Below are 17,601 nucleotides of genomic sequence, written 5' to 3'. Positions count from 1 at the left end.
CCGGGGTAAGCAGAGACTAGAATTCCATTTGTTTCAAACACCAATAAAATAATAAAAAGAAAGTGACATAAAAAAATGTTATCCCTTTAAATTGACGACTATAAAGTGACATAAAAATATGTATAACTTTTATTTTGAGCGAATAATATTCTACAATCAAGTAAATATACTTACTTTATTTGTGGCTTAACGTGTTGGAGTATGCTTGTACCCAGTAGTAGGACGTATAATTTATGATATTTATGTTAGATAAGTATTTTTTTATACAAATTTTGGCGACTACCTTCTCAACTTATGAGAGGAAGACAAACCATAGACAAACAACAAAAAAACATTTTTTTTTCACGAGATCTACCTTTCATGTAAGAACCAAATATTTACACAGGAATTAGGAACTCACAACCTCAACAAATAATTTTCTAAAACCCAAGTCTTGAAGTTAAGATCAGACCAGCTTACGCTGCGCAAAGGGATATTAAAATATCAATTTCCTTTTTAATTACTTATGTAATTAATAAAAACTCCCACCACCCACTATTGGGTTGCTGGAGCGATAGGGCGCTATCTTCCGAACACATACAAACTAATAATTAATCATCCCGAAGACTTACCCCCTCACCCCCACCCCAAGTTTAATTCCTGGTACAAAACACCCCCCACTTTTTTCCGAACCGTGTTTTCATTTTGTACGTCTCTCGGAAATAAGGTGGATTTAAACTGTGCGACTGAAGATCGGGTCTTAAACGTAAAAAAGATGCACATACAGGCATCGTTGGCATGGGATAAGGAATAAATACTACGTATAGAACGGCAACTCTCCGCTCCCCACCAGCGGCTGAGATAGATTTACCTCACCCCTCTCGAACATAGTTTAGTCTTGAATCATATGGCGTCAGACGTCACACACACAGATGCGCGTGTACGATAATGAGAATGTGTAGTTTAGGCTCCAGCCTCTACAAATATTGTATTTTTGTATGTATTTATGTATCCATGTGTTTTTGTAGAGGAAATAAAGATTTTACTTACTTTTACTTAATACTTAGGTATATGTATGAAGTGTCCGGGGTGTAATTTATAGGTAATGTTCTGTTTTTATAATGAAGTGTCATCGTCTGAATCTCTTGAGTTGCTTATTATTAGGTATTTTGTGTGTACTATTTATATAAGTAGGTATATATGCTAGGTTATGTATATAGGTTAGGTATATATTATATTTGTATGTTATATATTTATTTGCATGTATTTGTTGTTAAGTTGTATGCATAGTTTGTACCCGCAATCTTTCAATTTTTTTTTTTACCTTTTTCCTCACCTTATGGTTGTCTGGAAGAAATCGCTTTAAGCGATAAGGCCGCCATTTGCCATGTACTTAGTTAAGAGACTTTTTGTAATTATTTCTTTTTATTTTGGTGCAATAAAGTGTGTTTGTATTGTATTTGAGGATTGAGCTATATCTACCTCCCCCGCCCCTCGGTCTTACTTTAGTCTTCAATCGTATGACGTCAGACGTCACACACACAGATGCGCGTGTACGATAACGTCAATATGTAGTGTCTAAAAACGAGGTTTTTTGTATGAAGTGTCTGGGGTGTGCTCACGGTTGTTGGTTGAGCAACCAAAGCGACTGCGGTGGCGCCACCACATCCTATAGAGATGGCCCTTAGTACAAGAATCGTAACCATAATCATCGGGGTTATTAGTATCCTAAAAAAACAAAACCGAGTGAGTTACTTACGTGACGTGACGATTTAATTCAACCAAAAAGTTTTTACCGTATGAAAAGAAGAAAGAAAAAATATTTATTCGGCATACTTAACACTAATTAACATAACATACTTAGGTAATTAAATTACTTAATAATTATTTATGGTTACGGCTTCAGCTCAGCAAATGTCACGGCCTAGCTGTAGCTAGACTATGACGCTCATTTTCAGCTGCAGCCGGTTGGGGAATCAAAAGACAGTCAAACAAAAGCTCTAAAGTTTAAGCATATAATTACGTACCTAAACCGTAATGTTATGAATACTTAGTAATCAAAATATTACAACTTTAATGCAGTTTAAAGCAAGAATCAAAATCGCACAGTAAAAAGTGACCCTAAGGAGTTTTCTGTCGGTACAAATTGAATTTTGTGGTCTCTGTGAATATTTTAGACCCGAGATAGAGGATATTGGGTGGTTTCTGAACGTTACAACTGTCTGCGTTTTGTAGTGCATTCATTTTTTTACTTTTTTATCGCTTGTATTTCCGTCTTGCAAGAGAAAAGGTGATCAATAGTCCGTTGCAGAATTAGTTCTGACCATTTGCAGTCCGTTGCAGAATTAGTTAGACTTGTTACGTTATTGTTTGGTTTGGTATGAAAATAAGGATTTAGAATGGACCTTGCTGCTTTTTATTATTTTTTTTTTGACGTGACTTATTGTAGATTTGCCGCAGATGGCATTAACTACTTGGCGGACAAATGGGGAGCGCTAAAGGCTCTCACCCGGTACAAAGTTTAAGACAACAGGCCTGAGGGTGCTCAGTTGGGTGCGAACCTCGGCTCAGGGGTCGTCTGAGAGGAAAAAATATTTGAAAGAATTAAACGATCCTAGTGGGTCGATAGCAATAAGGGCTGATTGAGGGAAATCGTCGACCACGCCGGCGGGGTTGGTATCGGGGTCCCGAAGTGTTTGGTGTCGCGAGCTGATTGGCCGCCTTTATGGCTAGAGTAATCGGGTCGTCGGGATCGTATATTACGTCCTTCATTTTTATTACACATATACATACAGGGTGTTAGTGACTCCGCACCGAAAACTGAGAAGGATGATTCAGCTCATGATTGTGAGTCAATTTCAAGTGGAATTTTCCGTCGAAATTAACTCAGAATCAGCTGTTGGCCTCGGTTATTACTTACTGATTTAAGTACGTAGTCGTTACATGCGTCATGTCAGGGGCCTATAGAGGCTCAATAATAACTCTGACACCAGGATTGATGGGGTTGGTAATCCAACTCACAATCCACACGATTGAAGAACTCAAAATCATGAGCTGAACATCCCCCTCAGTATACTGTACGGTATCGCTAACATCCTGTATAGAAACTCACGTCCGTATAGATCTCAAAGCAACTACAGCCATCTAGCTCGCCGATAAAGTCCTAAGGTAAATTATAATTGCCTAAATTACGTCACTCTTTGACCTGTAATTCCCCTGAAAATTAGGGGGAATACCCAACGGGGGTGGGGGGAAGTGATCCTAAAAAAATAATGGTCCGAAGATTAATTCATGGAATGTTCTCGTTTCTAGAGGTCTGTGTCTTATAAGCGTAGAGCAGTGTCCACACTGATACTTGAAATTCAACTTCTCTGATAGACTGCGAGTGTATAAAATATCGAATGCGGAAGATAGAGAGGGATAATCAATCTATAAAAATATGAAACACACGTCAATTATAGGCAGAAACCAAAAACAACCCATTAAAAATATTAAGTAAAACCCGACAGAATTAAGTTGTTAGCACGCGTCAAACGCTTTCACTCATTCATTTTATAATTGACAGCTATCAATCATCTGTCCCTTTCCTTTTTAACGAATAAGAAAATGACAGGTAAGGATTACTAAAAATAAAATTAGGAGTTGTCTACAATCAGCACCATTGACAGTGAATTGGAGTTAGTTTCACAATTTGAAGTTCTGTCTAGCCTTATAGAAATAACGTGAGTTAGGTTTGTCTGTCTCAGCGCTCCCCATTTGTTCGGCCAAGTAGTAAATGCCATTTGCGGCGAATCTACATTAAAAGGGTTGTCAAAAGATCGGAAAAATATGATCTTCTACAAGTATGTAACTTTTAGTTTATAAACCATACGAGTTTATAACAACGAATACGTAACTTAAAAAGAGGAAGTAGTTTTGTTTTCAGTGAGCGTCTAACAATTCAGAGCTGTGAATTTCAGGGTCGCCCGACTTCTGGCAGACCGCCAGCCGCTGAAAACTATATCATCTTCGAGTGAGATCAACCCAGTTACACTATAACCTACTCTCAAATACATCCCAGTTTTCCAACGCCAATCTGCCTCTGTGGTCCAGTGGTTGAGCGTTGAATTCAGTTCGAATCCCGGTGGGGAGATATCACAAAAATCACTTTGTGATCCCTAGTTTGGTTAGGATATTACAGGCTGGTCACCTGATTATCAGTAAGATCATCCGTGCTTCGGAAGGCACGTTAAGCCGTTGGTCCCGGTTACTATTTACTGACGTAAGTGAGTAATCGTTACGTGAGTCATGTCGGGGGCCTTTGGCGGCTTAATCATAACCCTGACACCAGGGTTGGTGAGGTTGGTATTAACCTCACGATCTACACGATAAGCCGTGTTCGGAGAACTTGTGACTTACATCACAGTTGTCCCTAGTTCGAATCCCTAGGGCCTGTTTAATAAAACTTACAATTGTAAATTACAATTTGATGTACATTGCGGAGTGCGTGATCACGAATATTTTGCAGTTTCATATAAGCTACGTAATGAACACCAAATTGTCGTTGTAATTTACAATTGTAAGTTTTATGAAACAGGCCCCTGGTCGAGCTTTATACCACCAAATCGAATTTGCGTTTGGATCATAGCATAGAATAAGTAATACTACGTATAGAACGGCAACTCTCCGCTCCCCACCAGCGGCTGAGCTAGATTTACCTCACCCCCCTCGAACATAGTTTAGTCTTCAATCGTCCTTCTTACAACAGCAATATAGGTATACAATGCCCGTTGTACATAACTCTTTACTTCAACATTTTTGTCTTTTTCACAACTCCAATTTAAAATTTTAATACTTGACCTCGAGGCGAGGGGGAGTCTCATTATGACCAATTTTACCCCCTTTTATCCTTTTTCACCCCGTTTTGCCCCTTTTTTGTCGTCTTTTGCCCTCTGTTTTCCGTCCATTGTCACAATGATGGCTCATTTCACGGCATTCAGGTGTTTTGTTATTTCTACACTGACAATTAAGTCTTAAAATGGGTCGAGTTTTCTTAACGTTTTTGGTTTGGCTCTTCGCTCTTTAAGTTTTTTGTTTCTTGAGTTTTTTGTTACGAGTAATTGTTTAACTGTTTATTTCTTGACGCAATTAAAAGATACTTAAATACTTATCTTCTTTATTCGTGGAAAATGTTGTTTACTATCTAATGTTTGTTGTCTTCTTTCTTTTTAATAATTTCTTCCTGTAAAAGGATCAAAGTTCGGGTATGTAGGTGCTAAGACAAATGCTTTATGTAAGTATGTGTTAGCATCTACATATCTAAACACCACAATTGGAGTTACAATGTAGAAAAGGATAGTTAATTTTCCGATTTTTTTTTTAAGTAAATGCCTATCTACTTCCATCGACCGTGGGGAGTTTTCCACGCGTCAATATTTCAATACGTGAAGCGTACGTGCGTACGTGCGTACTTATGCAAAAGTTTGAAAATAATTTTCTAGAGAAAGATTTCTCTAGAATGTGCTTTATAATTGTGTTCCCATAGCGACGTTATATTTCTTATTTTATTTAATTGCATTTTTATATTTTATTTACGTAGATACCTAATGTTTTTCTAATAGGCTAGTTTCCAACTAGTCAAATCAGTTACTTTTTACTAAACGTCAAAACACGAAATTACTACGGAATTTGTAAGAAAAAGCACACTGTGACGTCATAGAAAAATGTATAAAAATGTCAGACTTATTATTACGTTTTTCTTGATTATTTATGAGTAAATAAGTTAATTGGAAAAAGCAAAATGTTTTTCGTTAGTTTTACATCTGACTTTGTTTAGTAATCAGATTTTCATAATTTATCTTGAACCTAGTACGAGTATACGACCCAATTGTTTATGTTTAGTACGAACAGTTTGTGAAATGAAACAAAATTAAGAAAGTGATGTGATTATAAATAATAAGTAATATGAGCAAAAACAATTAGAACTTATACCTATTTTGATAGATATAAAATAAATGCCCGTTGCATGTTGTAGTACCTATATTCTTTTTAGTAGGAATACATTGTGGAGAAAACTCTAAAACGCAGTTCTCGCCTCAAGAATAATCACCCAAAAATGAATGTACTTAGAGTCCATAATAAAAGCTTGCCACCATTCCGATCTTGTACGTGATAATCTAAACACTTTTCTTTAAATCATCGAAATACAGCCGAAAAATGTTTTTTAAACTCCACATCTCACACCTTTAAAAACTCGTTATCTTCCAAAAGTAAGATCCTAAGACCTCCCCCCACCGAAATGTCCGAAAAAGGGGGTCAAGTCTTACCCAGGCCAATTTAATGTGCTCGCTGTATTGATTCCCGGCATTCTTTCACACAGGCGCGGAGGACTAGGAGGGACCCCTCCCACCTCTCACCCCTCCCGGAACTTGGGATAAGCGCGGATAAGACTTTTTCGGACCATCGATAGCTTATAACAAAGATAGCCAGAACACATGTTTGAGGTTTTGAAAGGGTTTATAAAGTAAAGGGAATTTGTAAATACCTATGCGTAAATTGGAACGTAAGATTAATTGAAAAATAAGAACTTGAATTTTAAAATAATTACTTTGTTAAAAACAATTAAAAATAAAATTACTATTTATTTATTGTGTAAGTTGTAATAGATAAATACTAAATTATGTACCTATTTGAATTTCGAATATCATTCATAATTTTAATGCGAAAAACAAAAAACGCACGTTCGAATTTCTTAAACATAAATTTAAGCTAAATATTTTTTTCTACATCAAACTACCAGTTTTAAAATCTATTCACGTTTTTAAATTATCTAAGGAGATCTTTTCCTAAAAGATTTAATATCTTTACGACATGAAAATTTCAGCAGAAAATTTTAAGCAAGTGAGTCACAGTTGTCAGCTGTATGTAAACAAGCCAGCACAATCCGAGCAACAGGTACGCTACATACAGCCTTCTAGTACTTCCATATCTATATGGAATGTCTATACGGAAATAAAGTCTGCGTCTAACGGAGCGTCGTTCCTTTGTAGTTATATGGAGGCGTTTCTTTTTGCGTAATTTCGTTTTATGTTTGATTCTTTAATTAGTTTTTTTTTTAGTTGTTTCGTTGGTAACATGGGAAGATGTAATGAAAAAGAATGTACAGTAGAGGTACGATTATAGTTCGAATAGGTATAATGTAAATATGAATTATTATTTTAATAGCCTTTTTCTAGAATCTCACTACGGGAATCATAGAATTGGTCTTTGATAGACATGAATGGAGAATGCTGCACCGATAAGAGCGTGGCTCTTAAATTAATGATGATGGCTCCTGGATGCATACCTTACAATACAATACACAATTCTTTATTGCATAAAAAGTAACATATAACACAGGAATACAAATTAAACCTTTGTGGTCTAATGATTGAGCGTTGGGCTCACGATCCGGAAGCCTCGGGTTCGAATCCCTGTGGGGACATATCACAAAAACCACTTTGTGATCCCTAGTTTGGTTAGGACATTACAGGCTGATCACCTGATAGTCCGAAAGTAAGATGATCCGTGCTTCGGAAGGCACGTTAAGCCGTTGGTCCCGGTTACTACTTACTGATGTAAGTATGTAGTCGTTACATGAGCCATGTTTGAGGCCTTTGGCGGCTCAGTAATAACCCTGACACCAGGGTTGATGAGGTTTGTAATCCACCTCACAGCCCACACGATAAGAAGAAGAAATTAAACAAACTTACAAAAGGCGGCCTTAATGCTAAGGTAGCAATAAGGCCTACCTACTTACCTTCAACAATGGCTGCATAACGGTAATAGAGCTTATTTTATTTCACGTTTTAAAACTCAAGATATAACTTAACATACACAAGAAAGATTTCAATACAAATGGCAGCCTTACTGCTGTACAGATTTTTTATCAGGCAACCACGTAGGGTTGTTTTTATTTGAAGTTAGTATAAAAAAATATTTATAAGTCTTACAAGTAAGTATGTACGGTACAAAGAAACAGGTACGTTGACGTTTATAAATTATAATAAAAAAGGCTTACTTAAAATAAACAATCAAACCTAACAAAATAGAAACAAAACTAAAGTGAATTCGATATTTGAAACGCAATTCTCATGACACTTAAACTAGAAAAACAAAATTAAATTTCGTTCAAAAACCACGTTCTAAAAACACGCCTAATAAACGTTGTTTAAAAAATAAAAGCTTGCAAGCCCGGTGGCACTGGGTTCATAATAAACTTGTTTCAGAACTAAACAGGCGAGCTCGCCAAAACTAGCGATCAACAAAAACAAAAGCCGGGAGGCGCAACAGGTACTCATACCCGACCTACGATAAATACTGGCTGAATATCTCCACACACAGGCCACAGCTTTAGAGAAAAATACATTTTGACACACATATTCCATCTTTTAGGTAAAAAAAAACTAGTTACCAAGCAAAAAATAAAATACGTCTTTAAAACGTATTCGAGTCAAAGTTTGTTTTTGACACCATGCAAAGAGTTGTGCAATCTGAAAAAGGTAACATTTCATTTGAAATTACAATTCAAACTGGAAGCCCCAAACAGAATAACAAAAAAATCCCACGTCTGGAGTAATTTAAAAAGTAAAAAGCTTGTCTTCCATAAACATTCAAATATCACACGAATCGTAAAATACTAAATTCAAATTCAAACACCTGATTCCACTGAATTTTTAAAGAGAGATTTGAATTTCAGAATTTTGCTCGCGATTCAAATTTGAATTGCATTAAGAAAACAAGTTTATTGATTGGGGTTGCCACTTTTTTGTCTTTCAGGCAATGAGTTCCGTCGTACAAGGTATTGTTTTGTTTCGATTTTAAAACGTCCGTTAACCTTACAATGAGTGGCGGTTTGAGCCGCGGCGGCAACTCCGCCTATTGAATTTTCGCCTACAAAAGGAAAGTTTTCAGGAAACGTTCCGGGTTACCGGCTCCCGTCTCGTTTTATATTTAAGTGTAACTTTGACGAAATTGTTTTGCTCGAACGGCGCATTCAATTTAAGTTTTTGAAGCTTCAATAAGTCTCTCGTGGATGAGTTAACTGTTACACGCTTGCGAGTTTTAAACATGGAACTAGTAACTAGACTATTCATACTTGACGCGAGTAGTTTGGTTATAGAGCAAGATGGTTGTGCTGCATAGCACAAGTCTGGCTATCTGGTCGTACTTTCATTTAAAAAAAATAATTTAAATAATTAAAAAAGCTACTGGCCACCACGAAAAGCGTTCGAAACTAATTAAAAACATCAATTCCGCGCGGGCACGCTACGGGGGTATATTTCAAACGCACGCACACACATGCACACCCACCCTCGTGCACACACGCTCACTCACGCACACACCAGTTAAAAATAAGACTCAGGCCATATCCGCGTGAGAGAATGGTCTCACGACTGCTGAAGGCTAGAACACGGTATCTAGCCTAGAAAATGACAAAGGAAAATGTATCATGGAAAATTTCCCCGCGTGATCTTAACCCATTAAAATTTGACATTGAATAAAAAGCAACGTAATCTCACTGAAGCCGTTCGTAATTTGAATTGGATTTTTTTAATATTGCCGCGCTAATAATCTTAGGTATGATAAATGACCTATTTTTTCCTTTTATTTAATAAAAATGGCTTAACGGAGCACAAGATTTCATAAGCCGCATCTGATGATAATCTATTATTGGGAATTTCCAAAGTGATGTAAAATAGTGTCTCGTTATTTCGATTAAATGCGAGTTTAGCGTCATTCCAGATATCCGGTTTTCCCAATGAACAGTTGGCCAGTTCTAGAAGTTACCCGGCGGGAGACGGTTATACCCGGGTGTCTTAAGGCGGAGCGGGACGGAGCGCTGAAACCGAGTTATCGTAAATTGATCTGCGGCGGGCGGCGCCGGGGTGGCGACGCTCACCCAAATTTGACAGCGATGGAAATTGGCGGGAAAGATTATTGCTCGCGCGCTTTTTTGTTTCTCTTTTTCCCGATTTCGAATTAAGCGACATCCGTGAGCCCGTGAGCGGCACAAGTTTTAAATTTAAAATTCAAATTCAAAAATCTAGTTTCAAATTTGGAATTGCATTTGCGAGTCGTGTGAAATGAGGCGGCGTATTCGGGTCACGGGTCAGATCACGTAGCTGACGAAAACTTGTTAAGATTTTCATCAGATACGATGCCACACTGTTTTCAATAACGTCGGATAGGGACTGTTCGAAAAACACTCCTTTGTGTCTCGGATACTCGCTCACGTTCAAGCGGTCTCATAAAACGAACACACACCAACATCTTAATAACAGAATCCGAACGCTTCGGGCGATTTTAAAATAAGAATATCATAACTGGCCACTGGGGGGCGGGAGGGGGGAGGATTTCGGAAGAACGTTCGCACCCCCTCGCAAGTTTTAAAAATAAGAAAATTTCGGTGGAGCGTGATATTTTTAAAATAAGAACCTCTTTCGTGGCATATTCCGTGGAGATTTTAAAAATAAGAATAGTTTCGTTCGGTGCCCCCCTCGTCTGGAGTTGGAAATAAGAATTCGGGGGGCTAGATTCGGGCGTGGGGGTATATTCGGGGGGTGTTGGGGGTGTTCCTTGATGAGGACGGAGGTTTTTCGTGGAATTTCGTTAGCTCCTTTCGCCGGGGTCGGCGACCGGCGCAGTCGATACTGGTTCGATGAATGTTATAGTAATTGGATGGGTTCGGTTTTTATTTTGCGCGGCTAAGGAGGTCTGGAGATGCCTCAGTTAGATAGCCGTCGATAGCAGAGCTAATGAAATAGACATGCTTTTAGGAAGTCTGCCTTTGGATTGAGTTTGGTTTTTTGTAATTAAATTGCAGTCTCCTTGGATTGGTGTAACGAGTTGCTGGTATAAAAGTTTTGAGTCTCACATACCCTAGATGAGTAGTTATAAGTTTCAAATTAATAATAAATTCCATCAAGTGCAAGTTGGAGCAAACAAAGATTGAACTCAAGCGATGTAATGCGTCGTTATTAAAAGAACACATTTCGACTATTTTGACTTAAATTAACACTCAAATAAAGGCTCATACAACACTCTAGTTTCTGCCTACTCCAATGGGAAATATGTATGTGCAATACTCTATTGTCAGAATAATTCGAAGACAACATAAATATTGCAAATCTAACAAATATCGTTTAAAAAAATTCCATTAAAAAAAGGTTACAAAAACTTTTAATCACAGACGCACCACTATATGCCAATGGGGTAGTCAGAGGTATGATGAACTAAGTACTACCCACACCTCACCGAGCTTTTTGTTAGACCAACGTGATAGGTAGTGAGCCGTATCGCCGTCTGTAATGCTCTAGATCTTATTTCACTACAAAGTACATAAAACATAACATAACGTAAACAACCTACATACGTCCCACTGCTGGGCACAGGCCTCCCCTCAATCAACCGGAGGGGGTATGGAGCATACTCCACCACGCTGCTTCACTACATGTTGGTGGAAGTGTTTTTACGGCTAATAGTCGGGACCAACGGCCCTCAGAAGCATGGAATCATCTTACTTTTTCGAACAATCAGGTGATTCAGACAGAATTAAGTTGATAGCACACGTCAAATGGGTAGCATAAGAGCGAGATGCCTATTTTATTCGCCCGGGTTATTCTTACTTTTTAAAATTAACAGTTGTCAAATCCGTCCCATTTCGGCGAATAAAAAAATGTCGGGGTGGTGTTTGCAGAAATCGAGACCATTGTTGCGCTAACTTAACGCCGCGCTCCATTGCAGGGTAGCTGGTCGAGTGCCATGGCGGAGTGTTCATTCGCGCGCTGCCAGCAGGAACGTCGCGCCATTCGCAAGGAACTCCAGCGCTGGACCAAGAACATGGTGTACATACTCGGTGAGTAAACTGCCGCAGGATATTCCAAATTACACACAAAGTTTTTGTATTGTATGTAGACCAAAAAAAAAAAAACACAAAACGCAGTTTTGTATTTTTTTGTAATATTTTTTGTATTTTTTAGAAAGAAAGAAAGAAACATTTATTACTTCCGGACACCACTGACACAGACAGACAGGTACATTACATTTAACACAGGACAGAAAACACACGGAAATCAATAAGTACATAGACAAAAAAAAAATATACCAAAACAAAAAAAATAAATAAACCAAAATCATAAAAACAATAATAATAAAACTAACTACTACTTTTACGCTTTTTGATTTAATTTTTAGGTTGCATTTTCGGAGTTAAGTGACCTAACCTGTATTGGTCTGGTTTTCCCTTCGCCGGTTGGAAGGTCAGACGGGCAGTCGCTTTTGTAAAAAACCGGACCTGTCAAATCTTCAGGTTAGGTAAGCGGACCCTGTAAAAACGGCATAATGCAAGGGAGATGATTAAATTTTTAGATTAGGTTATGTTTTTTTATAAGACTGTTTTCTGTGAATAAAATCAAAAATCCTATCAAATACCCTAAACCTTTAAGAATGGGTAGGAAGGTACTCAGAATCCGCACAGCATTCAATATTCCAAGCGCGACACATTGTTAAGCTGCAGGTTCGATTCAATATTGTTACCCCGTATTCAAACCCACTATCATTTTGATGGCGGACAGAGCTTTTATCACTAGGATATTGCAGCTTAGGTTTACGTCGTATATTCCTGTATTGTATATAATATGTTGGCATCCCCACAAAATCATCATCATCTACCAAGCATTACCCCGTTTTTCACAGGGTCCGCTTACCTAACTTGAAGAATTGACAGGTCCGGTCCGCTTCTGTAAACAGAAGCGACTGTCTGACCTTCCAACCCGCTAAGGGCCAGCAAAATACAGGTTAGGTCACATACCTCCGAAAATGCATTTCTCGGGAATGTGGGTTTTCAACAAAAACCTTCATTCTTCAATATTATTAACCAAATAGGTAATTAAGTTTTCTTTGAAAATCAGCAGAATCAAAATAAAAAGTATAACTCAAGGAGATTCGCCCAATCCCGTTAATCTCTGATTGATCCTGAAATATGACACGAGATCTCGTGAGATCCTAGTGTTGTCGTGTAACAAGACAGTAATGTCAACAGACTACATATCTACATTTTGTTAATGTCGCGACAGTGTTTCTGCTGTTGACCGTAAGTCGAGAGCTAAAGTTGTAAACGGAACGCGATATATAAAATATTCCAAAAAAAGGAACATTAAAAAAACTTTCAAATCAATACAGCGTAGCACCCGATATTCCAATAAGTCCAGAAAAAACTGAATACATTGCGTTCAAAATGAGACGGAATGAGAATTTCATTTCAATTTCTCTTGGTAGAAATTTTAAATTATATTCAGACATTTTGAGGATGTGAGTGTTTGCCTCAAGTTCAGATATTGCGTACAGTTTTGGGGTACAACTTGCGAGAAAGGGTAACGTTTATTGCAGTAACTTTTGCCACGCATTACTTTGGTTTTTAGGGTACCTCGTAACCAATTTGAAACATACATACACAAACTCGTGAGTTTTCCGAAATCTATTTTCGAATTCATATTTGGATCATAAATTATCACGTGCTCAGCGGTGAAGGAAAACATCGTAAGGAAATCCACACCCGAGAAATGCGTTCTGAAAGTGTGTGACATAACCTGTATTGGGCTGGTTTTCCCTTCGCGCGTAGGTCAGTCGGGCAGTCGCTTCTGTAATAAACCCGACCTGTCAAATCTTCAGGGTAGGTATAAGGACCCTGTGTGTAGCTTATGTTACGTAAATATTTTTTGTACGGAACAGTACATCAAATTCATCTCTAACCAGGCCGGTATTTGGAGTTCTAAAACTTCACGTTGAGCCATGAGTTTCGAGTGCGTATATTAAAACATCTACACAACTTCTCGTGTTGTTCGCTCGTATATGCGGCCTGTAATAAAATACAAAGCCTGAGGGAATGCTAAATGAATTGGTAAGTTTCTCTAGTCGATTCAAGCTCGTAATACTACGGGGCTAGGTTGAAAGTTGATATGTCTTTAAAAGATGATTTTCAGCCAGATTCTGCTATCATCTACGTCCAATATATACCTCCTCGGACGACGCCCTGAATCAAGGTTCGCGCCCAAATGGTCATCCTCAGGCCTTTTGTCTTATTGCATCGGGTGAGAGCCCACAGCGCTCCCCATTGGTCCGACCAAGCTGCTAATCTAGTTAATAAGTCACGTCAAAAACTATGATACCTCCAACCCGCTGTGGAGCAGCGTGGTGGAGTAAGCTCCATAGCCACTCCGGTTGATTGAGGAAAGGCCTGTGCTCAGCAGTGGGACGTATACAGAGTTAATGATATCGTAACGAAAACTTTGAGGGATTCAAACTATGATTCTGAGTTGATATCAAGTGGAATTTTCCGTCGCAAAAGTATGGAACGCAAAATTTAAAAAAACTCTAAAATGTTCATGAGTTTTCTGACAGGAAATTCCGCTTGATATCAACTTAACACCCTGTGTAAGCTGTTTACGTTACGTATGTATCATGAATGTAGTATTTATCATGCTTATTTGTACTTAATAATAAAATGCGTTTTTAATTCCATACAATGGCAACACTCATCACAATGCGCTTTACGATTGGGTAATTGCTACCAGTGTTGCCAGTTAAGGCCTCGTGGAGTGTCAGTGGTAACTTTTGAAATAGGTTTAATGAAAATGGATGCTCAACAAAATTAGTCACAAAGTTAAGGAAACTAACTGAAAATTTGCTGAAACACCGCTAAGCTTAATCAAATAAACTCTTAATGTATGATTTGAATCCTAATGAATTTTGAATGACTTAATAACTCATGGAAAATGGAATTTTATAGTCTCTGCTTACCCCGGTGGGAAATAAGCGTGAGTACATACATATTATGTAAGGATGTATGATAACGTCTAGGGCCTTGTGTCGAGGTTTTTCTTGCAGCTTCTTTTCCCCGGCTAATCAGCTTTTGAGAAGCTGCAGTAGTTTTAGACGATTCGATTGGAGGTCCCGGTGGAGACATATCACAAAAATTACCTTTTGATCGATAGTTTAGTTGGACATTGTTGACTGATCATCCGATTGTCTGAAAGTGAGGGTACGCCAAGCAGTCGTTACATGATCCATGACAGGAATAGTAACCCTGATACTAGAATGATGAGGTCAATAATTGACCTCATAACCTACACGAGGAAAGACCATGATATCCCCTTGGGTCTTCAACCAAATGCGACTGCAAACACATAAACTCACACATTTCTCAGACTCGGGTTTAACTATTACTTCAACACACTTTTGATATATTTTATAACGGTGTAACCCTTGTGTGTGTGTGTGTGTGTGTGTGTGTGTGTGTGTGTGTGTGTGTGTGTGTGCAAAGTTGTACTCGTAATTCGTACTATTTCAAATACATGTCGAAAACGTTTTAGTTTTAGAACTCAAACTGCATAGTTAGTGAAAAAATTGTTTCTAAAAACCGAACGTAGCCATCGAACGTTTCAGTGTAAGGAGTTGTTTGAATATTGAATTATTTTACGGCTTTCAGTGCAGTATGGAAAGTTAGCCGTATTTGGTAGGATTTTACTACCAAATTGATCGGGTTATTGCGTTAGATACTGTACCGGACGCGAGCAAAACTAGATTAAAAACTAGTGGGGGAGTCGATTTTGGGAGAGCTAAAACTTCTTCTTCTATCGTGTGGGCTGTGTACCAACCTCATCAACCCTGGTGTCAGGGTTACTATTGAGCCGCCAAAGGCCCCTGACATGGCTCATGTAACGACTACTTACTTACATCAGTAAGTAATAACCGGGACCAACGTCTAAATTGGCTTATATTACAGTCTAATTCCTGATGTAACGTTTATTTTATTTAATGTTTTATTATATTAAGCTGCTGGTGTACCTTTTTTATAAATAAATAATAGAAGGAAATTGTATCAGAAATGTGGTCGTAGCCCCGTTAATATTGAAGTTTGTGAGTGAATAGACATTCCTTGCTAACTAAACAGTTAACCTGTCCAATTCTGGACCGCGTCTCATTCTGTGGAGATGGCGGACAGACGAAACACAAACATTTTGTTTAGAAATTAACGTCCATATTTCATTAACTGAAACTTCACGCACGACTGTTTTAGAAACTTTCGCCTTGTCCAGCGTGGGTGTTGTGTTGTGAGATGTTAAAAAATATTATAGTCATATAAAAAAATACAATGCATCTTCACCAAAGCATACAATAAAGAAAATATTTATGTACGAATCAATATCTTAGGCACTAAGTAATTATTATATAATAATTTTCTTATTTAGGTAATTCAAATTAATCCTTTCACGGACAGACATCATGGATCATTGATAGTTCATAATAGGTAATATGGAGGGTTAAAAGTAATTTTTTTAAGCGACATTTTGGGCGAAACGGACTTATATATATGACACCTTGGGATCGGAACGTCATTAGACGTTCTGTACTTGAAAGTGTTAAAAAAAAAATTATTCAGTAGGTAGCATAGTTACTTTGAATTGTCATTTATTACATAACGAACAAACATTTGCAGTCTCACAACCTGTATAGCCGGGGAAAAGAAGTTGCAAGAAAAACCTCGGCACAGGGCCCTAGACGTTCTTTTAAAAATAAATATAAAATATTGTTTTACTATTTAGTAATTTGGCTGCCTAATACCTTTCAGTTCCCAGACAGCTAATCCCATGCAAAATTAAAAAGTTTCAGTTTAATTACTGTCTGAAAACAATGCAAAGGTAAATTCTGAATGTCAATGGGAATCTTATTGTAAAAACGTATACATTGCCCCTTAAAAGATTTAGTGATCTTATGCAGTCGACTGTAAGGCAAGTTACTGTTCATTCCGGGTATTAACAATGTGCCGATCACAATTTTTTTCAAATATGTTTTATACGTATATTTTTTCATAGATTTATTGTGAAGCCAAAGTTAAAATACTAATTTCTTTCAAATTTCTACGTACATACCTACTCGTATTATATTTAGTTTCTTAAATTCTATAAACCATGCTTTTGATGAGGATATATTTTTCGTGTATGAAACGATTGATGAATGTGGAGCAGGAGAAGTATGTCAGGATCGAAGCAAATAGAATTTCAGTCTCTGCTTATCCCGGTGGGAAATAGGCGTGAGTTTATGTATGTATGTCTTTTTTTTTTAAATACGGAAGCTTAGGTTTCGGAGGCGTCTGAAGGCGTCACTTGCTAATTCTACATGGCTATAGCATTCTGCGCTGGGCGTTGCACAATGGTGCAAGATTCACTTTGCTAAACAAACATTTAATTAATCATATTCCACGTGTAAAGGTAAAGTTTACAGTATTTCACTTTTATTAGGCAAATGTCTTAGACGTTTGTAGGTTATGGTGGTGAAAACTTAAATTAGTTCTTTAATTATCGTATGGTTCTAAATTCAAAATAAACGATTTAATTTTACATAGGTAAGTAAAGTTGGTTAGCTTTTAAGTTCGAAATTCAAATGGTAGTCGGTTGATTTATCCCCAAAAGAATCCTCAAGTTCACCAATTGCTCGCTGTAGTCAAAATTGACTGTGAAGCATCATTACCTTATAGCGATGTCTGTAACAATTAGATGCAAGGAACTATGTAAGTACTTACATAATGATGAATTTGTTAGTGCG

The 17,601-nt window shown here is 37.7% G+C and overlaps 1 protein-coding gene across 2 annotated transcripts in view; it reads left to right on the top strand.

Moving 5' to 3' along the window:
- The window catches only part of LOC126377024 (mushroom body large-type Kenyon cell-specific protein 1), a 263,548-nt gene that overhangs the window by 73,822 nt on the left and 172,125 nt on the right, over window positions 1-17,601 (top strand). For both annotated transcript variants that reach the window (XM_050024634.1, XM_050024633.1), the window contains exon 2: window positions 11,743-11,854. In XM_050024634.1, coding sequence (XP_049880591.1) covers window positions 11,761-11,854 — 94 coding nt within the window. In that variant the 5' untranslated portion in view covers window positions 11,743-11,760. The remainder of the gene's footprint in view (window positions 1-11,742; window positions 11,855-17,601) is intronic.

Source organism: Pectinophora gossypiella, chromosome 22, assembly GCF_024362695.1.
Source record: "Pectinophora gossypiella chromosome 22, ilPecGoss1.1, whole genome shotgun sequence".
In the NCBI taxonomy this organism is placed as follows: Eukaryota; Metazoa; Arthropoda; class Insecta; order Lepidoptera; family Gelechiidae; genus Pectinophora; species Pectinophora gossypiella.
This window is presented reverse-complemented; position numbering and strand designations above follow the sequence as displayed.